The following is a 23,256-nucleotide window of genomic DNA, read 5'->3' on the forward strand; positions in this document are numbered from 1 at the left end:
TAACAGAATTTTTTTTTATATTCAGCAGGTTACACTGGTAGCAAGCACAGCATGCCAAAATGCCCTTTCTTAGAATCTATGTATTGTTGAGTGAAGCACGAAGAGAAAATAAAGGTGTTTTGGAGGAAAAGCCACTGTCTTAAATCAGCACTCCAGGCACTCCTTTTTCAGGGGGTACTGTGTACTGTGTGGATCACTCAGCAGCCCTATCTGTCCTTACTCATGAGATAGTTCTCTGCTTCCTGTAGTTGAAGCTGTTCAACTCGATGAGTTGAGGCTTTTGCTATCTTGTTCCCTGCACTTAACCCTACCAAATAATGCATTGCTAGCATGAAATTTGAAATGAACGTGAACCATATTTTATCCATTTACACATTTCAGACAGCTTTCGTGGGCTTCCTTTCTTGGTAGGACTTTACTGCTGCTACTGCCAGTTGGTTTTTGGAAACTTTCTTCAATTGTGCATGTTTCAGATAATGCTGGAGACTTGAGGATCTTTTGTGGCTAGACAGGCACAGGTGTCTCAGAAGGATTTCAACAGAGCAAAGCAAACATTTCTGATATAGACAAGCTGAAATATTGGATAGCAGTGCAGGTTGAACTTCATTTTATTAGGAAATGTGGAGAAGTGTTAAAAATGTTTTAAAAAATGCATTTTCAAAAGCAGAAAATTGCTCCTGTAAATTGGGAAAACTTCAGTCAATTTTTTTTTTCGTATGGTTGTTTCCAATAATTGATGAAGGGTCTCAGATATTTCTCACACTAAAAGAAAGAACTTCTTTAAAATAAACAAATAACTAAAATAATCCTTACAGGATCCTGACTTTTCTATTGAAAAAATAAAGTGTAAAATGCTACATATGCCATCCCATACTATTGGTGGAACATTTTTAAAGTAGAGTTTATCCATGGTTAATGGTTGATAAGTTGTAGAATCGCCATGGAGTTTTTCAAGAAAAGGGTAAATGTGACACTTAAAGACGTGGTTTAAGGGCACGGTGGGGATGGGTTGGTGGTTGGACCAGTATTATTTTCCAACTTTAATGATTCCATGATTCTGTAATAATACTTGTGGGGGTGGATGATACCTTTCTATTTGATTAGTTAATACAACTTAAGGAAATTTTGGGGAATGTGGATGTTTTTCAGGTATCTTTGAATTAACTGGCAATGTCCTACTACTCTTCTTGGTCAGGCTTTAAAGACTAGCTTGAAAAGAGAGAGACTAAGTAGAAAGCTTCACTGTATGTGTAGCATAAATGCAATGCAATTCCTGGTGGCATGATCCATAAGGCACAGATGTAAGCAATATAATCATCCTTGGAAGTGTTCAGGACATGATTTTTCAGTGTCCTCTTCTAGTTGAGCCTGATTTGGGTTAGATGGCCTGTGAAGGTTCATCCTAAGCTTTCACTATAAAATGAAGTGAGTTTTCGCTATAAAATGAAGCTTGCTGATTGAGATAATTTAACTTCATGCTTCTTACTTCTGGAGAATGGAGACCTTACACTGCACTAATACAGTCAGCATTGCAAAGAGATTCTTTAGTGTGTGGTAAGCTTACAATGATGCTGATCCTACAAGGCATTGCCAGGTCTCACAATAACCAAGTGGATGTTTTTCCCGTGGTAGGTTTAAGATAGCTGGCTATGAGGGCACATAGAGGATTTTGTTAAGGAGCTTCATGTGGGAAAAGGAAGAGCATGTCCTTCTTGGTAAGACCAAGTGGCTGTCACACATTTAAGGTGGGAACATCTAGTCTACATTGAGTATCTGGAGTCAATCAGCAGTTGCTGATGAGAGATAGCTGCCACTGAATGGTTATCAATCCATCCCCTTAGTTTGGCAAGAGAATGACTTGCCTTGGTTCTGTTCCTATGTTTTGCCGTCAATTATCAAGGAATCACAGTTTAAACATCTATCTAAGGGCAGCAGAGGTTTTTCATGATGAATTCCATAGAGACAAGTGCTGTGGAGCACTGCCACTGTGGGCAGGGGATGAGCAGACCTGCTCTGTAATGCCATCAGTGACCTACAGAGAGAAATGAGTTCATTTGCCAAAACAGATGGATGGTGTGAAGGGGAATATGCATAGAACAGAGACTGTGTTCCTAAAAACACCTAAAAATCCGTTCAGACTAATGAGGAAGAGGTGTCTTTGGAGGGTTGTGGATTTCTAGAAAAATAGAGATAGTGAAGCACAAGTGATGGCTTATGAATGGAGAAGAAAAATAAAGAAACCAGTAGAAGAATTTACATATGTAGGAGAGAACATGCACTAAATAACTTCAGGAAGGTTGAAAGGCAGAATAACAGCTATGGCTTGAAAAATGGGCTGAGCACTGTGGGAGGGGGAATTGAAATTGATGGTGAGAATATACAGAACTGCACCAAAAAAAAAAAAAAAAAGGCAGGAAAAAGAAACCAGGTAGTGAGAATAGTCCTCAGAGGTCATGAAACATAGCTATAATTTGTGAATGTTGTCTAGGTCTGCATCTGAATTATTTGCTGCGGTATAACTTCCAGCTGTAGGCATTTTGTGGTGCTACTGACAGCAACAGAACCGTGTTTTTCATTTCTGAAGCAGTGTACTTGGTGCTAATGATTACACACTGTAGTATGCTGAACACTTTCTTTTTCGTAGATCCTGGATTTTTTATTTAGCATATTTTTGAGTGCGAAGGCCACCTGCCTAGTTTTGGCTGTGTTTCTTTCAGAAGACTGTTTCCAAACAAAATGAGTCTTCTGGGATACGCTGTTGTAAGAGCACTGAAAAATCCTCACATTAGTTTGATTTAAATTTGCTTATACCTCATTTCATTTCTTGCTTACCTAATTATCAGCATAGCTCTTAATGTAGACTGAGTAGGAAATATAATTTTCTAGGAGTCTGATCATTACCAGTCATCCAAACAAATCTGTATGATGTTTTTCATCAAGCACTTTTTTACATCCTCAGCATTTGTACTGTAGCAATCTTGATCTTTTCACACTGCTCAAACTAGCCTAAAGCAGCTACAAGAGGCTATCCTTGAAGTACTTCAGTCACTTCATAGTCACCAAAAGCTGTTACTGGTACGTAATTTTGTGAGTTTTGCTTAGCTTTAGTTTTACATCAGCTGCCAGTCAGTTGATATTTTGGGATTCAGAGACTTTCTGCCTGGATATCTTGTAGGTGGTTTGACATAAGTCATGAGCTAGTCCAACTGTCCATCTACCAGCACTAAACCATGTCCCTGAGTACAGCCTCTAAACATTTCTTGAGCACGTCCGTGGATGGTGACTCAACCACCTCTCTAGGCAGCCTGTTCCAGGACCTGACCACTCTCTTGGAGAAAAAGGATTTCCTAATACCCAAACTGAACCTACTCTGGCACAACTTGAGGCCATTTCCTCTAATCCAGTCAGTAGTTATGCAGAAGGGGCCAATCTCCACCTTGCCACAACCTCCTTTCAGGGAGTTGTAGAGAGCAGTAAGGTCTCACCTGGGCTTTCTCTTCTCCAGGAAGACAATCCCAGCTCCCTCAGCTGCTCCTCATAAGCCTTGCACTCCAGATCCCTGGCCAGCTTCACTGCCCTTCTTTGGACATGCTCCAGATGTCTTCCTTGCAGTGAGGGGCCCAAAACTGAGCACAACACTCAAGACATGGCCTCACCAGATCTGAGTACAGGGGGATGATCACCACCCTGCTCCTGCTAGCAGTGCTGTTTCTGATACAAGCCAGGATGCCATTGGCCTTCTTGTCCACCTGCGCACACTGCTGGCTCATGTTCAGCTGAGTATTGACCAATACTTCCAGGTCCATTTCCTCAACACAGTCTTCCAGCCACTCTGCCCCAAGCCTATATTGTTGCATGTGGTTGTTGTGGCTGAAGTGCAATCTTTGGTTGGCACTTAGTCCTGTTGAATTGCATCCCAATAGCCTCTGGGCAGCTATCCAGCTTGTCCAGATACCTCCGAAAGGCCTTCCTTCTCTCAGGCAAATCTACACTTTCCCCAACTTGATGTGATCTTACAACTTAATGATGGTGCCCTCAATTCCCTCATTCAGATTATCAATAAAGATATTAAACAGGACAGGCCTCAGTACCAACTTTTGGGGAACACTACCCATGACCATTTGACAGCTGGATTTAACTCCGTTCACCAGCACTCTCTGGGCCCAGCTCTCCAGCCAGTTATTTACCCAACAAAGAGTGTACCAGTCCAGGTGACGAGCTGCAGCTTCTCCAGGAGCATTCTGTGAAAGACAGTGTCAAAGCCTTTGCTGAGGCCTGGGTAGATATGTTGACAACCTTTCTGTCATCCCCCAGGTAGGTCACTTGATCATAGAAGGAGATGAGATTGGTCATGCAGGACCTGCTTTTTAAGAACCCATGCTGGCTGGGCCTGATCTCCTGGTTGTCCAGCACACGCTGTGTGATATCATTGAAGATGGTCTGTTGTCTCTGTGTCTTCTGTGGCATCGAGGTCAGGCTGACAGGCATGTAGTTCCCCCGATCCTCCTGTCAACCTTTCTTGCAGAAGGGATTCACACAGTTAAGCCTCCAGTCCTCTGGGACCATTCCAGTTGACCAGGACCATTGGTAGATGGTGGTAAGTGGCTTACCAATTCACCTCTGCCAGCTCCCTCATCAATCTCAGGTAGATCTCATCTGGTCCCATGGACTTGTGACAGTACAGGTGAACTATCAGGTCTCTGTTTCCACCTGTATTGTGGGGAGTTTATTCTGCTCCTCATCCCAGACTTCCAGGTCAGAAGGGAGACTAAGGACTTTTAAAGACAGATTATGCCTTCAGGCAACTGAGTAGAGATCTAGCAACTGAGTGGTAGATCTAATAAACAAAGCTAAACCCAGCTACTTTCCGTTTATTTGAAAGAAGCCAATCCTTAATTCTGTATGTTTGACTTCAGCCACAAAATGAATTTCATGTACAGCTGCAGAGCAGACTACACACCCACTAACTGAAATAGATTTTCATTCTGGTATCGGACATATCATTGAGTGTAGGCATGCATGTCCATAGAAATATTCAGTTCGGAAGGGGCCATGGGAAGTCCAACCGTCTGCTCCAGAGATTGTCACTGAAGACAGACAAGGTGGATCAGGGCTATCTGTCATCAGATCTTTGTCAGCCACAGAGGCTGGAGATACCACAGCCTATTAGGGTCTCCATCTCTCTTCTTAATTATACTTGGAAGAAAGTATTTTTCCTTATACCCATTCAGAAACTCAGTTGTCTTGATTTACAGCCACAGCTCTTGTTTTCCCACTGTGCAGGTCAGTAAGGAGCCCATCTCTTTCTTGTTGATGAACTCTTAGGGCTTTTAAGGCTGCTAGATCGTAGAATCATAGAATCGTTTGAGTTGAAAGGGACCTTTGAAGGTGATCTAGTCCAGCTTCCCTGTAATGAACAGGGATGCCTACAGCTCAATCAGCTCAGAGCCCTGTCTGGCATGACATTGAGTGTCTCCAGGACCAGGGCATCCACTAGCTCTCTGAGTAACCTCTTCCAGCGCTTCACTACTTATATATATATTTATATATTTATATATTTTTATATTTATATATTTATGTATTTTTATATATATATATATATTTTTTTTTTTACATATATATATATATATATATATATATATATATATATATATAACCCCAATAAGGGCTTTTTATCCAATCTAAATCTCCTTTCTTTTAGTTTGAAACCATTTCCCCTTGTCCTATCACAACAGACCCTGCTAAGGAGTCTGTCCCCTTCTTTCTCACAGGCCACCTTTAGATACTAAAAGGCTCCTCAGATCTTCTCAGAGCCTTCTCTTCAGCCTCAGCTCTCTCAGCCTGTCCTCATTAGGAGAGTTCTTCCATCCTTTGGATCATTTTTGTGACTCTCTTCTGGGCATGCTCCAGCAGATCATTCCAAGACTTGCTCTCCTCCAGGCTGAACAGTTCATATTCCACTTGCGCCTCCTAATAGGGTGTGTGCCCCCATTTTGGTGTCATTTGCAAACTTGGTGAGCTTGTGTTCCATCTCTGCGCCATTAGATAAGGCATTAGGGAACATTGTGCTGTAGAGACTTGAGAAACGCTACATGTAACTGACTCTTAAGTGGAGACTGATGATCCAGCCACATTTTCACCTGCAATTCACAGAAGAAATTTTCTATTATTCTTCTGGACACTTTAATGAGGTAACTGTCTGCCTCTGAAAGCTGGCCAAAATGAGTCTGAAACATGTGGAAATGAGTGATTGTCCCACACCACTCCTCTGACTGTGGAGATTGAGCAACATAATCTCAAAATCATGGCTGCTGTAGTCCATAGGAGGGCTACATTGGCCTTGGAGTTGTCTTTGTAATAAGTTTGCAATAACAGCTCCTTGGGTAAGCTCAAGTTTTCTTCCCCTGCATGTAACACCACTGTATTTTCTAAGAGTTATCCACGCAGCAGATGAGCTACATCTGTGTGTGAATGTAATGGAAGACTTAAGCTAAGCTGCCTTTGTGCTGCTCTAGATATGGGATGCTCTGTGTGTCCATACTGATGATGAAAACTATCTGCAGTGCAGGATTGCAGTTTTATATTGCCGTATTTGAAATAGCTGTATCCAGCTAGTGCGAGTGGGGAGGTGGGAAGAAAGAAACATATTTGTACTCTATGCATTGAAATAAAGTACTCAGTTCTCCGTGTAATCCATAGACAGCTCATGATCATCCTAATTTGCCTGTGAGCTGGTGTTGTTCCTTTTAACATGGCTTTTGCTATGCAAAAGTTGCTGGTTGGACCCCTGTTTGAGAATTAATTCAATAAAGGTAACTAACAATGGGAATTTTAAATGTGAATATGCTATTCCTAGTGCCATAATCTGTACTCAGCACCACTGAGAGAAGGGATTCCTCATCATATATTGCCTGGGCATCATTCCTGACAGCAACAATAGCCATTCCTATATGCTTTGAAGACAGCATTTGTCAACTTGGATAATACTCATATGCCTTTAGGGAATTCCAAGTTCCAGAGACTAGGCCAGGAGGGTGTACCCTTGGTGGAAGAAGATCTGCTCAGTACTTAAGGTGCTTAAGCAAACTGAACATTCCTAAGTCCACAGGTTCTGATGGAGTGCTCCCATGAGTGCTGAGGGAAGTGGCAGTTGTCACTGTGAGGCCGCTCTTGATGTCTGGCCGATCATGGTGAATGAGAGAAGTGCCAAAGGCTGAAAGAAAACAAATGTCAAGAAGGGAAAAAAGGAGGACCCAAGGACCTACAGGCATATAAGCCTCACCTTGATTCCCGGGAATGTAATCAACAGATAATCTTGGAAACCATTTCCAGGCACATGAAAGAGAAAATTATCAGGAGCAATAATCATGGGTTCACCAAGGAGTAGACATGCTTGATCAACCTGATAAGCTTCTATAATGAAATCACTAACTTCACAGATGGAGAGGGAGCAGTGGATATTGTTTTCCTGGACTTCAATAAGAAAACTGTCCTCCATAAAATCCTCATAGAGAAGCCGTTGAAATATGGGCTGTATGAGCAGTGAGGTGGATTGAAAACTATCTGAATGGCTGGGTCCAGGAGGTGGTGGTCAGTGGTGCAAAGTGCAGCTGGAAGCCAATGATGAGCTAAGTACTGCAGTGGGTCCAGTCCTCATCAGTGATTTGGACAAGGAAGTAGATTGAACCCTCAGGTTATGAGGTTTTCTTCTTGGAGATCTCCAAACTTATCTGGAAATAGTGCTGGGCAGCCTGCTGTGTGTCCTACTTGAGCAGGGTTGTCATATTATCATATCATAGAATGGACTGGGTCAAAAAGGACCACAATGATCATCTAGTTTCAACCTCCCTGCTATGTGCAGGGTCTCCAGCCGCCAGACCAGGCTGCCTACAGCCACATCCAGCCTGGCCTTGAATGCCTCCAGGGGTGGAGCATTCACAGCCTCCTTGGTCAACGTGTGGTTGGAGCACATGGACCCAGAGGTCCCTTCCCACTTCAGCCATTCTGTGTTTCTTGCATTTTGGGGATGGAGGTGGGTGGAAAGTCTGCTTATGGTTGTGGAAAAATAGTAACCAATGGATACCCTTAGGGAGAATGTAATTTATAATGTGTGAGAGTGAAAGGAGTGAGACTAAGAAGAAAAGTTGTAAATAAGAATGATTTAGATTAGGCGTCTTGTCATCAGCAGGAGATGTAAATATAGTTGTGCATTTATACATGCATCTCTAAGATTGAGAACATTTGTATTAAAGACTGTACTACAATTACATGCAGATTAGATGCTTGGCTGAATAGCTGTAAGAATTTTGAATAGATTTGTCCTTTTCACAAAGGTTTTCATTTTCTTTGGCAGTTCTGAGTGTTAACAAATTAGAGATCAATGCTCTACTAGGGCAGAAACGTGAAGTGCAGCATATCTTGGAAAAAACTTTAGAAGCATTAATAATTGCAGCTAAAGGTATTAGTGGTGCCTGAAAAACAGGATTGGAAATTCAAAAGAAAGGGTTGGAAAAAAAGCTATTTTGCCCATTTTCTGCTGGGAAATGAGATAGATCTTGTACACCATTTGGAAACTCTTTTTCAAACAGAATGTATAGTCTTTGACAAACACATGTAATGAAATAGAGGAAATCATGTTGGGAAGTGAATTGTCTGCTGGCAGAACATTTGCCAAGATGCCATGTTTTCTTTCCTTTGGGTAGGTTGCAGTTCTGTCTCTGGCATCTTCAGCACTATTTTAGGTACCTGTTTCACTTGTAATCCCTCTGTAGAAACAGTTATTTGGTGGCGTTGGTGTCCAAAGTGCTTCCTGCAGTCTCTAGTAGTTCGGACATGCAATCTGTTAGTGGAGCACTGTGGTCCAGAGCCAATTTCTTTAAGAGGAGATGACCATAGTGGTTCTACAAAGCCGTGACAGTAAAGGGCAGAGGAGAGGGAATTTGCACTCGAGTTTCAGCTAACATAGAACATACTTACCTCCAGGCAAGCTAAACTAAACTGCTGAAAACAAGTCTTGGTCTTGTTGTTTGGATGTCCTCTGCAGGGTAAGTTCAGAATCCCAGATCATTACCTGAGCTTTTCTGAATTACAGAGTTTCTCCAACAGCTTGTCTTCTCTCTCCCTACCTCACATCTAATTCTCCTCTTTCTTGCAGTTATCATTACTTTCTGCTTTGAAAGCATGTCTCCCAGTGCAGGCATGTCCCCAGATTTGTGCATATCTCTTTTGTTTATGTGAATGTCTCTAAATAGTCCTGAGAATCCTCATGCTATGGTTGTGGTCTCCCATCAAGGAATTTCTTGGCTGTTTCTCTGGGAGCTCCAAAACTCTGGAAGTTATCTTTATGCTGGAGCTCAGAATTAGAAAACTAGTTCGCATTGGAGAGCAGCCATTCTCTTATGTTCAATTTGTGTAGATTATCACAAAAGCTGAATAACTGATGTTTTCAGCCCTGTAACCAGATACAGAGAACTTTCCTGCTCCATCCAGTTAGGTCTTCTGATGAAGGCAGAACAGCACCAAACACATTCAGCCTATTCATTCAAAATGGGTTCAGAATAGCACATTAAAAAGCCCAACAAGAGCAGAAAGCATAAGATGTGGTAGATTCCCTAAATGGGGAGTTGGACCTTTCTTGTTTCATCTCCGGAGCTGAAAAATGCAACAGTTGGCTGCATAGTGCAGCTGGACCGAATGAGAGTGGTCATAACTTCTATGAAAATAACTTGTTTAAAAATTGAAGCAAAGGCCTGGTTTGATGAGATTTCAAGAGAAATTACTTCCTTCATGTATCACTTTAATAGCATTTGAGGTAGAATAAAGATGCAGTATTATGTGGGAATCTGTACACTGTTATATGCTTGGCTTTCCCTGGTTGATTAAAATAAATTCAGAGACAAATAGAGGTTTTTAATTCAAATAAAGATGCAGTAAAAATGGCCATATATTTATAAAGCACTAAGTTAATATAGTTTGGAACTTAGATATATGCACACTGTTTAGCACTGCAATAGACAGCCTTATTGTCTTACTGTCATTCCCTCTTCCCCAGTTCTTCCTCTTTTTTTGCACATTTGTTGCTTTTATTGGCAGCTTCGGAGATTAAGCATGACCGTGTTGTAAAGGCATTTCTTTCTGCAGTATTTCTTGCCTTTTTCTTTGTAATCCATATAGTCAACTTTGTGTGCCTAACAGTGGGGCATAATCTAGTGATCATGCATCTTACACAGTGCCTCCTGCTACCCAAACCACTGTTCTCTATGGGTTTTCTTTGCTGTGATGTCTCACTTTGGGCACTTGTGGCTGTGCTTGGCTGCTGATCCCTACTTTGTGGCACCGAAACAGAGTGGGGACTGTGGCTGCCTTGAGGTTGGGTAAAAATCTGTGAAGCAACTGTAGGCTTAAGAACAGTTTCTTCCTAAGGGCTTTGGAAATCTTTTCATTTAAGGCCATATAGGTCTCAGGCTGTGTGTCAACAGAATGAATAAAACAAAATGCTTCATGTTATCTACAAATGAGTTCATAAAGGATACTGAGATGAAATGGCCAGAAGTTCAATTATGGGATAAAAGAAAGCCCAGCTTCAGCAGCAATGGATTAAAAAGAAGCAGAGAAAACTTTCCAATTTGCCATTTAAGGAGCATGGTAATCTTTGCCTGCCGATGCTTTGAGTCCTTCCGTGGGGGAGGATGACAAGGAAAAAGAAGTCTTTAAATTAAAAAATTCTCCCCTGATTCTCAAAGGTGCCAAACAGCCCAAGCTCTTCATTCCTTTGGTGGGTGGAGCAGGTGCTGAGCTGCTCTGAAGTCAAGCTGTGCTCATTTTTGTCTTTCGCAGCACTGACTTGAAGCAAAGGCCACATTTGTCTCCTTTGTGTGGAAGTCACACGACTTTTCCTTTGTCAAATAAACTGTTAACTACGAAACTATTAAATTAAAAATAAAATTAAAAAAAAAAAAACCACCTTAGATAGAATGCATAAATGTTATGTTCATATTGAATTTGATCAGGGCTTTACAAGCCAAGAGGCTTAAAAGGAAAACTTCAGTAGCAAAAAAAGAAGTCGCGGTACATCTGCAGTGAAAACAGCTTCAACACGTTTGTTATAAAATAGTGCATATAGGTTATGTATCTTTAGTGAAATTAAATGAGGACTGTCAAGTTCTCTTGGTTCTTTTGAGAACCTTTTATCAGCTCGGATGACATGAGATCTTTCAGAACTTGATCATCCTGGAAATCTGAAGATTTTCAGCCGAGAGTAAAAGATGCACTTCTGCTTTGAGGTCCTGCATGCAGACAAAACAGCTGACCTCCTCAGGAGCTATGGGACTTTATTTCCTTACACAGACTTTTGATATCAGAGCCGTCTAGTTAAATAATCATACTCCTGTTCCTCCACAATATGCTCTTTAAGGAGTGTCTGCTCCTACTTTTGTTCAGGGAAGTTTTGTTTTTTTTTTTTGAGGGCAAACATGAGGAGAATACTTCTTTTTGCAGAGCATATTTTGTTCCACCTGAACTACAATGTGCCCATATTCTTGCTAAGGCTCTGTGTATTTATCAGGGGAAATTGGATAGATTTAAAGTTAAATTGCTGACCTCTTTTCTTTGGCTTCTCTTCCATAATGCCAGCCTACATCTCCCTCTGTTCCCATACTTTTCTAAAGCTTTTACAAAAATCCCGACCTTTCCTTTAAAAGAAGGATATTAAATGAGATGCACAGCAAATGCTGATTATCAGTCGTTTTAATTTGGTTGCATCCTGTGTTATCTGCTTAGTCTTCGAGCCATAAACGCTTAAGTAACTTAACATGTGGTGGTCCTATTCAGGCTAATTAGATTACAGTCACATGTAACATTAGTCACTGCTGTGAGTTTTTGCAGGCTTTTCAACAGAACTCCTGTAATTGCATACTGCCTGCACTGTAAATAACACAAAGTTACAGCAAATAACACAAAGTGACACTGTTTTGAAAAATGCTGATGTGTTATGTTGGACCTGAAGGTTAAGGATTTTGTGCCAAGAAGCAAAAACTGTGCCCAGTTTGGATCATTTATGTTTTGGGGTGGTTGTTTTTTATTTTGTGCCTAAACTTTTCCTGTTCCAGTTAAGCAGAACAACTGATATTCCTATTAAAGTATCCATTTATGCATTTGTTAAAGCAGTGTTCTCCCTCCTCTGGCTCTGATTTTTGTTATCATAGCAAGAACCTTTGGCCATACAAACCCAGGCGGATAAGCAGAGCAACAAAGCCATGTTTCCTACATTGTATTTATCTGCTTGCAAGTTGGAAAAATCAGCATAAAAGGCAGTGGGCTTCTGCAGTTGATGCAGATCTCTAATGTGTAACCACACCTGCTCATGTAATTGCTATGAATCCCCCATATGATCCCATGTAATCAATACGCACAGTGCTTGCTGTGCATGGCATCCATTATTTATTTCAGAGCATTCAAACTCCACAAAATTGACGTGGGCCCTTCTGTGTTACCATTTCCACAGTATTAAAGAACTGAAAATAAATGTCTTAATTCCTAAGGGTAAAGCTTTTTTTTTTACACATAACAAATGCACGGTGGCTAAAACCAAAACTATCCCAGGTTCTATTTGTGCTTGTAAGAGGAAGGTAAGGATGACTTGGATTCTTAGTTTGGGGTTTAATTACCCCCTGTTTCAGCAGCTTAAATCTTAAATCTCCATGTTGAGCTACTTTCTGAGCCCCTCTTTCTGTCAGCAGTGGTAGTGAAATTCAAGCTATTCTCCATATTCCGTGAGGTGTGAGATCTGCTGGCCTGAATCCTCAATGATCAGACTGGATTCTTTGAACAAGCTGAAGTTTAGTCATCAAGAACCACATTTGCCACTTTGTTTTGATATTGAAGTCAAGCAACAAGCCCACATTGTGTAAGAACTCCATAACAGATGCAGAAATAGCATCTTCCACATAATCTGGGAGGATGATTAATTGCCATAACCCTGACATTTCTTGTTCCCTTCTGGAAGTTCCTCGCCTCCTTCATAACATAATTCCTGTACTTTCATACTTCTTTCCACAAATAAGACCATAATAAAGGTCTGCAGAAAGGCATGGTTTCATTATACAGCTTTGGAGAAAAGTATAAATGAGAGGAAAATGCTGCATAACTCTGTAAGCAAAGATTGTTTGATAATGTGCACTCCCAAAGGACCCAAATCAAAGACAGAAGGAATTCAGCTGTATTGTTTGCTACCATTTTAGTAGCATCGTTAAGAGAATGGAACGGGCTGCCCAGGGAGGTGGTGGAGTCTCCTTCTCTGGAGACGTTCAAGACCTGCCTGGATGCCTACCTGTGCAACCTGCTGTAGGGAACCTGCTTTGGCAGGGGGGTTGGACTCGATGATCTCTGGAGGTCCCTTCCAACCCTTACGATTCTGTGATTCTGTGATTCTGTGAATCCTTGAAATACATAGATAGGTAGATTCCACGTATTTTAAAAAGGCACGTTTATGACCTTAAACATCTGACATATTTTTAACATATTCTTAACATATCTGTAGAGATATTTTTTAGATATCTGTCTATGTAAGTGGAATGTAGCTTGGAGAAGAGAAGGCTCTGGGGAGACCTCATCATGGCCTTCCAGTATTTGAAGGGAACATATAAACAGGAGGGGAAACGGCTGTTTATGAGGGTGGACAGTGATAGGACAAGGGGGAATAGTTTTAAACTGAGGCAGGGGAGGTTTAGGTTAGATATTGGGAGCAAGTTTTTCACACAGAGGGTGGTGACACACTGGAACAGGCTGCCCAAGGAAGTTGTGGATGCCCCTGGATTACTGGAGGCATTCAAGGCCAAACTGGATGTGGCTCTGGGCAGCCTGGTTTGGTGGTTGGTGACTCTACACATAGCAGGGGGGTTGAAACTGGATGATCACTGTGGTCCTTTGCAACTCAGACCATTCTATGATTCTGTGATTCTATGATTCTAATCCAAAATCACTCCGATAATCTGCCACTGCTGCTAATCTCTGAATTGGACCATAGTTTTTATCTTGCACTTGGTGTTGAGCAGTCCATGAATATTTGGACTATACATACACAACATAAATGCAGAGACGGGGGAAATTACCCGTGTTAGCAGTGCTGTGTTTTATCACCCTGTTTTCTGAGTTTAGAGGAATGCTCACTGCATTCTTATCTGGAGGATTAGAGAGGACTTCTGAAATGGTATTTCCTCTCTGGGTTATAGAGAATATCTCTCTGAAAGAGAGACTGAATGACTTTCAAAGGAAGATCTTATCCAAGAAACACGGCACACTTTATCTAAGATAACAAATGATTTCTTGATAGCTTGAGTCTACTGTAGGATTGAAACTTCTTGGCATATATAGCAGCTCAGCTGATCACTTGAACTGCAATTAAAAAGTAGAACGAGTACACTCAAAATATTGTTTTTGTGTCAAAAACGCTCCTTCATGCTTGAAAATGATAAAAAATTGCAATCGATCCTTACAACTGTTGTGTTCATCTTTATTGATCAGGCCAAAGAAAGACAAATCGCAACCCAAATAAGATTATAGTAAATGTTGGCGTCGTAGGGGACTGTAGGATGATAGAGAGCTATTCATCATCTCAAATGGTGACCTGTCCGCACTCGCCCCGCAGTCAGCCTGCTGTCTAATCACATCCCTATTGATTGCATCTATGTCCAAGGAACCTGGACCCCGCTGTCATTGGGCAGCTGGGATTGCCAAACGCGAGGGGGTCACTGGTGTGAGGAGGATTTCATTTTCATTTTCTTACTGGCCAGCGGTGATTCATGAAAAAATAAATGACCCCGAGTCGCATGCGTGGAAACCTTGATTTTGGTACAAATGAATGATTAAGTCTGAAGCTCCGAAGCAGGGCTGCAGCAGACCACCGTGCTCTTTGTGATCCGTGCGTGCCCTTTGACCATGGGAGACGCAGCAAGATTTGTTATCATTTGCAGTAAAATATTGGCCTGGCAATGTAATTGTAGCCGTGTTCGGAGTCGGTGTTACTGTCGGTGATTTCTGTACGTATTGAGTTCATAATTCACATGGAAGGACCTTGGAAGGTGATTTCCTCAAATGGAAAGGGAAAATGTTTTTATTTTTCTAGCTAGCGCTGCACGCATTGTAGTTTCCATCAGATATTTATACCATAGTGGGCTTTCTTCCCTGCATTTCTCATAACCCAATTAGGCACAGGTACATTTTGTTCGGGACGTGTTTGCTAAGTTACTGATCGAGGAGACTGTCATCTTCGGCACTTGCAAAAGAGTGATCTTTCCACTTAAAGGGCTTTTTTTGCTTATTTTCTGGCAGTGTTTTAGGCACACTGCTTTTTCAGTGTCTTCAGTAAATAACTTAAAGCGCTTGCTTTACCCAAAATAGAACTGGAATGACACTTCCCTGGACTGTATTGTTCCAATGCATGTATGCTAAATGCTCCAAAGAAGCACAGTCGTGTTAAGGAATGAATAACCTTAAACCGTAGCATTAATAGGTAGGTTGTTAAAATAAGGATTCAATAAGGCTTTTTCAGTAATCACACAGCGTGTAATTGTAAGAGTTTTGTTGCCATGTTAACGTGCCTTCCTGGGATGCCAGATGACTCGAGAGTTGCAAAGCTAAGAAGGGGATCTTGCAAATGCCAAAAAAACCGTCGTGCTTCTCCACAGCATTGTTTCTCCTGTTGGCTCCTCCATTCACGGAAAAATAATGTTTCAGAGAACTTTTGAACTGCTTTAACTTTTCATTATTCCTCCAACTGTGAAGCCAGGTGCCTTTGCTATTACATCTTAAGTCCAACTGTGCTAGGACTATAAAAATCTCTTTTAAAATACCAGGTATATATTATCCAGACATGAAGCATCACAACATTATAGTGATTTGTCTTTGAATATTGTATGTCCCACTGAGAAATTTGGCCATTTTCCTGTATAGAAAAGTTTTACTGCTTGATGACTCAATTTTGTCTGACCTGCATTTTGGAAATTGATCATTTGCACGTGCATAGTTTTGCACTTTGACTGGAGGAATCCCAGGCATATATATATATACAGACTGGAAGGAACAGTCCTTGCAAGTAGCCCTGCAGAAGAGAACCTGGTGGATGAAAAACTTAACATGAGCCAGCAGTGTGCTCTTGCAGCTCAGAAAGTAAATGGTATCCTGGTTGCATCAGTGGCCAGCAGGGACAGGGAGGTGATTATCCCTCCCTACGCTGCCCTCATGAGGCCCCATCTGCACTAATGCATCCAGGTCTGAGGCACCCAATACTAGAAATACAAGGAGCTGTTGGTGAGGGTCCAGAGGAGAGCCATATAAATTACCAGAGGGCTGGAGCACCTCCCCTATGAAGACAGGCTGAGGGAGCTGGGCTTGTTCAGCCTGGAGAAAAGAAGGCTGCAGGGTGACCTCATTGCAGCCTTTCAGTAACTAAAGGGAGCCTAAAAACAGGAGAGGGGTCAACTATTTGAAAGGCTAGATAACAGCAGGACAAGGGGAAATGCTTTGAAGTTGAAGGAGGGAAGATTTAGGTTGGATGTCAGGGGGAAGTTCTTTACTGTGAGAGTGGAGAGGTGCTGGAACAGGCTGCCCAGAGAGGTTGTGGATGCCCCGTCCATCCCTGGAGGTGTTCAAGGCCAGGTTGGATGGGGCCCTGGGCGGCCTGGTCTGGTATTAAATGGGGAGGTTGGTGGCCCTGCATGTGGCAGGGGGTTGGACCTTCATGATCCTTGAGGACCCTTCCATCCGAAGCCAATCTATGATTCTATGAAGCTGTTGAAATGAACTTGGAAATGTGGGAAATTAAACTAAATTTCTGCAAGAGGCATTGTCAAGGCAAAGAGCAAAAGGAAGAGTCAAGCTGTGGTTAATTTATTGTTCAACCTTGGAGCCTGACATTGGTATCGTGTGCAAACTAGATGGGGATGTATGTGTAAGTAACACAAAGAGACGCATGCAAAGAAGCAAGGATTCAATATTTTGATTTTTTTTCCTCGTGGAGAAGCTTCACAGGTTGCAATATTTCCTAGTGCTTAACTGTGTGAATTGCACCCTCTGTCTCGTCAGTTTCCTTCTTGAAAGTCATCTCTTTCGCAGAACCTTCCAGAGCCAACAGGACACACTTAACAAGAAAGTCTGTGGAGCTTTGCAGTATAGTAGAGATGAGGGCTCTTGGGTGGTTGTCATTGTATGTTTGTTTCCTTTCTGTTGGTGGTTTGGCTTTGAGCAGCTGAAATGTGTGAAATATCTAAATTAATGCTACTTACCAGCTGTTCACGTGTATATAACAGATGTTATGTGAAAACTGTATTATTAACTTTTTTTTTTTTTTTTTTTAACTTTACAGAGTGCCCAATTCTACAAAGTAACCACAGAGCAATACCAGAAAGCTGCCGATGAAGTGTCAGCCCGGTTCAAGTAAGTCTTTTCTACCTTTGTGTTTGAGCCTGGCAAGTAGATGAATTCTTATCCGTTTTAAAATGAATCGTAACTCCCATTTCTGCTATCACAGATCCTATCAGTCCGTGTTGGAAAAAATGCTGGTTGTTCAGATGAGAGAATTTTGAAGAATTTTGAGGCCAGTGCATAGTAACCATAAGCTGCATAGAAATTAGATGCACAGTTAGTAATGTCCTAATTAATCTGCATTTGATAAGAAGTATCCTAAAAATATATTCTTTAACACTTTTTTTTCTCTACTGGGACAACAAAAATGTAATTCCAGCTTTGCATTACAATAGTATTCATCCCGTGCTTGCATGACATGAAAGGATTTAAATTAGCAACTTCACTTTGCCCCTACCAGTGAAGGTCAAATTAAATAAATTTTATTAGTTCTGAGGATGGTTAAATGAAGATGCAGTAATTGATGTATCAAAGTGACTCTGACCCTTAGCCTTGGACTCTTCCCTTTTTGCTAGTTCATCCATTAGGTAGAAGGTCCCATTTATCATTTCAATGAGGATACAAAGAGAACTTCATACAACCTTATAGTCTCAGCAGTAACCAAGAAATGCTGTGCAAAGGGAATTATTTTGTTCCTGTTTTTAGGTTTTTGGAGGGTTTTTGTTTTGCTTTCGATTTTGTTTTGTTTCTCTCTTTGATGAGAAAGAGGAGAAAAAGTTTTTTTTGAGCTGCTGATAGTGATGGAAACTTCTTAACTGAAAGATAAAATCATTTTAATATGAGGAGTTGCTAATATTCTCAAGTGTGTATGTGAAATCTTTGTGCTGGTTAATGATGCGCAGTTTATATAAGTGAGGACTGAATTCGTACGTCCCTTAAGAGGGACAGAATGACCATTGACATTGGTGTGATTTTAATATAATTTGGAGGTCTCTCTGTTACAGATGGGAAGCCTGGTATGTTGTCATTCATTGTCATTATTTTCATCTGTGTGTGAACCTCATCAAGGGGGGTATTTTTCCTTCCCTTGTTATGTTCTGTTACTTTCATGTTTTTAAATCTTAATTATTGCCTAACCTGCCTTGTACTATTTCAAAATGGGATGTTATTGTTATTTGAAATGGTAGTTGATAGCTTTGTGTTTTTATGGCCAGAGGTAGGAAACTTTTTAAAATCTGTTTATTTTTCCTTGGTGTATAATCAATTTCCTGAATAAATCAAATGCTTTTGGGTTCTTTTTGCATACAGAGAACTGGCTAAGGGACCAGTCGGTGTCGAACAACAGCTACACATTTTAAGAAAGCCATTTTAAAGGATGCTTCAGTCTATCTGCATAATGGAAAGAGTATTTAACAAAGAGGGCTTTGATAATTGGAGATTCCTATCATTTGAGTGGATTGGTCAGTTCTTCATTTTCTAGGTTCTAGAGGTGCTGCAGAATCACAGAACCATCAAGGTTGGTAAAGTCCTCCAGGATCATCCAGTCCAACCATCCACCTATCACCAGTATTTCCCACTAATCCATGGCCCTCAATACAGCATCCAAGCATTTCTTAAACACAGTAGGTATCAACTATTTGACCAGTCTTCATTGCAGTCCCAGTACTGAAACTGCAGTGCTTCCTTTGCACTTCAAGCCAGTTTTTCTTGAAAATTATTTGGAGCTTTCAGATGAGTGGATCTGATTTTGATCCATTGCATTACATACAAAAGGAAAACGTTATCAGAAAGAAAAGAAATTTGAAATAAGGACATAAATTGGAATAGATTTGATGAAGGGCATAAAATCTCTGTGTTACTGTGCCATTTAAAATTCTTGCTTGTGTAAAATCCTTTTAAATGGCATGTCTTTTTTACTGAAGGTTTAAATTCAGCAGACGTAATTTTAGCACTGCCTTTTGTGTGTAGCTTGATGGATAAATTATGAATGATTTAGTGAGACCTAAAGATGAGCTCTTTTGGCGTCGCCAGGCACTTCTCATGTTCAGTTTAATTGCATGTGAGGATTGTGGACAGAGTTTCAGGCAGGGGTGTTTAAAGAGCTTGTTTAATTGGCTGTAAAAGGAGAATTAAATAAGGTTGAACTGCTAAATTTTGTTAATGCATAAACCAGTGTGCTGCGTGTCAGTGTGATTTCAGGTTCTAAGTGAGAGACTAATAGATCTAATTGTGGAATTATTACAAAAGTCTCCTTTTTAAGCATCTGCAATGCAATGAGTTACTAGCTGTTATTGAGATAACTTGTATTACTATAACTATTTAAACTGTATCTCTTTCAAGAGCAAAGTGTTCTGGTTAATTACTTGAATATTTCCTGGATTTTCCTTTCCTTCCTCCATTTAGTCCTTGCAATTACATCAGCTGTGGCTTCATCAGTCTTCAGGGATAGTTCAGTCCATTGCAGGGGAATATCCAACTATCCCATATAGGTTTTGTATCTGAGAAGTGACAGCTCTTCTGTACTTTGTCTGCAGACCTTATTGATGCCTGTTTATTACCTTCTGCAGCACTGCCTGGATTAGGCTGATATTCCAAATGTTCATGATAAATGTTTTATCTCCATGGGGTCCTGATACACATTGATCAAATTCTGAATTATCAAATGGTTCATCTCTTTAAGACACTAATTCACATTGATCAAATTCTAAATGACCAGCTTCAGTCAGTTCCTGCAGTACACAAATTACATTAAAACAACATTACTAGGGCATGCTGCCTTTTCTAATGTAGGAGTTATGTTACCCGCAGTTACATTATAACCAGAATTATTATATTATGAAGATGTCTCTGTTATAATGAGAAGTTTACACAAGAAGAAAAGAATGTGATGTTACAGGAAGAGCCAGGCTTTAGGCAAAGATTTGGACTTTTCACTAATCAAATTGTACATTCATATTCATTTTTTTTTCCTTAATTTGAAGGGCTGGAAGCGGGAAATTTGGCAGCTGCAATGGTGACATTTTATTCCCCCATGTGTTTAGAGCCCATGTGTTTAGAGCCAAGTAACGTCTTGATTACTCATTTAGGAAAAGAGTAAGCAGAGAGCACAAATCCTGCCTAAAATAAATATTTCTCCTTTATTTCCTGTGTTTTTTGATTCCTTATGGTAGATTACACTTCATAGCTATGCACTAATGCTTGTTCAAAATATTTAGCCGTTCCCATCCTCTTTCTTAGCTAGCATGAAGTTGCTTCTGGCTGCAAAAAATGTGGCAAAACCACATTCCTTGGCTGTTTGTTTGGATTTGCACTGCCCTGGTGGTGGTTGTGCAAAGCAAAGCATGAATCACACAGATTCATAGAATCACTGAGGTTGGAAAAAGTTGGACCATCCAGTCCGACAGTCAACCCATCTTCACAATGCCCACCAGGCTATGTCTCTGAAATGAATCATAGAATGGCCTGGATTGAAAAGGACCACAATGATCATCCAGTTCCAACCCCCCTGCTATGTACAGGGTCACCAGCCAGCAGACCAGGCTGCCCAGAGCCACATCCAGCCTGGCCTTGAATGCCTCCAGGGATCCAGGGGCATCCACAGCCTCCTTGGGCAACCTCTCCAATGCACCACTGCTCTCTGGGTGAAAAACTTGCTCCCAATATCTAACCTAAACCTCCCCTGTCTCAGTTTAAAACCATTCCTCCTTGTTCTATCACTGTCCACCCCTGTAAACAGTTGTTCCCCCTCCTGTTTATACACTCCCTAATGGAAATGGAGTAGATGAGGGAACTTTGTCCTGGTGTCACTTCAGCATCACTTCTACATTCCTGTCTCTGCAACACAGCCAAAACTGGATCTGCAGTGTTTAGATATGTTTACATAGGTAGGCTGCTAGATGAAATTATCCCCTGCAAACAGAGAATTCTTTGCGTCACAAGCTACAAGGATGTTTGAGTATTTACCCTAAATTTCAAGTTTTGATAGTTTTATTCCCTCACTGTGAGACATCTGATGATGAACCCTGCCATCAGAGGAAATATCTTCAGGAAACTGTAGGGGTTTGTTTGGTAATACACAGCAAGGTTTGAGATTTGCTCAGGGTGCTTCACACGGGTGCAGTCCTTTAAGAATTCTTTACAAAGCAAATCATTCCATTTCTGATGGTTCTGGCTCGTTTCTGTTGCTTTCATAATTTGATCTTTGATGGAGGTGAGGCCTTATGGCCAGCCAGGAAGCTGTAGTGGTCTTGAATATAGTTCAGTGTGGGGAATGATTTGGGACATGGGGATCTCAAAGGGTGGTGACGCACTGGAACAAGCTGCCCAAGGAGGTTGTGGATGCCCCTGGATCCCTGGAGGCATTCAAGGCCAGGCTGCATGTGGCTCTGGGCAGCCTGGTCTGCTGGTTGGTGACCCTGCACATAGCAGGGGGCTGTCAGGTTGGCAACCCTGCACATAGCAGGGGGTGTTGAAACTAGATGATCACTGTGGTCCTTTTCAACCCAGGCCATTGTATGATTCTATGAGGAGTATTAGGCAAAACATCAATATCATGCCTTCCTTTACTTACTGGCTTCTGTGACTTGAAGCCTGGTTTGCTAACGATCGTTGAAGGTAAAAAAATAAAGCACTGTCATGTTGTGTGGTCATATGTAATGACACAGTATTCCTTTTAGTTGTGTTTTAGCTAAAATTCACAATGGAAACCGTAAGTGAGGAGGTTTGTGATGAAGCCACATTAAATGAGTAACAGTGGCAGTCTCACAAAGCAGTGATGGACACTAGAAATAAAAATAGTGCAGTTCAGAGAGAAGATAAGGTTTGTAATGACACCTTTGGACTGAAAGCAGAGAATGTCAGGTCATTTCAGGGCACATATGGTGATTTTTCATGGCGTCTTCTGTGCGAACTGTAAATTAGTAATATTGATGGTTCCTTAATGCAAATGTCTTCGGTAACTACCATGTGATACTCACATCACTGTAACATAGAAATCCATCCTAGATACCCATGTGAATAGCTGGTGCTGCTCCCTCTGCTTGTGCAGATCTGATGTTGAGAAACAGCTTTTTCTGCTACCTTAATTAGAATTTGTTGCTTTTAAAAACTGAGATTATAAGCGCAGAGTATAAATTATTTACGAAGTATTACATAATACTTCCCAATAATAGAAAATAGAATTCTATGTAGAAATCCTTGGACAGAGCCTTGAGTTTTGCCTTCGAGTTGAGCTTCCTTTGCTCAGCAAAGAATCGTAAAATTGCTCAGGTTGGAAAAGACCTTAAAGATCATCAAGTCACCAAACATCATCAAGTCCAACCACAAAGACAGGACTGAATAGAAACATCCTGAATTCATTTCTTCCCCCACAAGCATAGCATGCATTGGAGTGCACTGTTATGAAACAGTTGTTTAGTGTTGGTAGTGATACTGTTGCTGATCATGTTCTTAAATTCCTTTTCCTGACTATGTAAAAGAATTGTCTTACTTTTGTGTATGTTTATGTGTAACTAATTACCGATTTCAATATTTATGTATAATATGATCATCCTTGTCACATCAGCAGTTGCAGTGTCCTCTTCTCAGGCTGAAGAAGCAAGAACAAGCCAAAAAAAAACCAACACCACAGCTTTACTCGTATCTTATTCAGAAAGTCAGTGAGAGAAGCACAGCTCAGCACAGCACTGTTTGGAAACAGTGCCATGAGTCACAGCTGGGGACGATGGTCCTGAGTTACCCAAAACATCCCACAGTTTAGCACAGGGCTAGTATAGGTGTAAGTTATGCTAGGAGTGCTAAATAGCATTAACTCCGCTTTTTGCAGTGGCAGAGTTCCTTCTTTCTGCTCCACTGCTTCGTCTGCTTTCTGGGAGCCTCAGTGCCCCAAGGCTGCTTTGC

The 23,256-nt window shown here is 41.1% G+C and overlaps 1 protein-coding gene across 2 annotated transcripts in view; it reads left to right on the plus strand.

Annotated features, from left to right (window-relative positions):
* The window catches only part of CHCHD3 (coiled-coil-helix-coiled-coil-helix domain containing 3), a 165,729-nt gene that overhangs the window by 116,609 nt on the left and 25,864 nt on the right, over nt 1-23,256 (plus strand). For both annotated transcript variants that reach the window (XM_048933702.1, XM_048933787.1), the window contains exon 6: nt 17,360-17,430. In XM_048933702.1, the coding sequence (XP_048789659.1) occupies nt 17,360-17,430 (71 nt within the window). The remainder of the gene's footprint in view (nt 1-17,359; nt 17,431-23,256) is intronic.

Source organism: Lagopus muta, chromosome 1, assembly GCF_023343835.1.
Source record: "Lagopus muta isolate bLagMut1 chromosome 1, bLagMut1 primary, whole genome shotgun sequence".
Classification (NCBI taxonomy): domain Eukaryota; kingdom Metazoa; phylum Chordata; class Aves; order Galliformes; family Phasianidae; genus Lagopus; species Lagopus muta.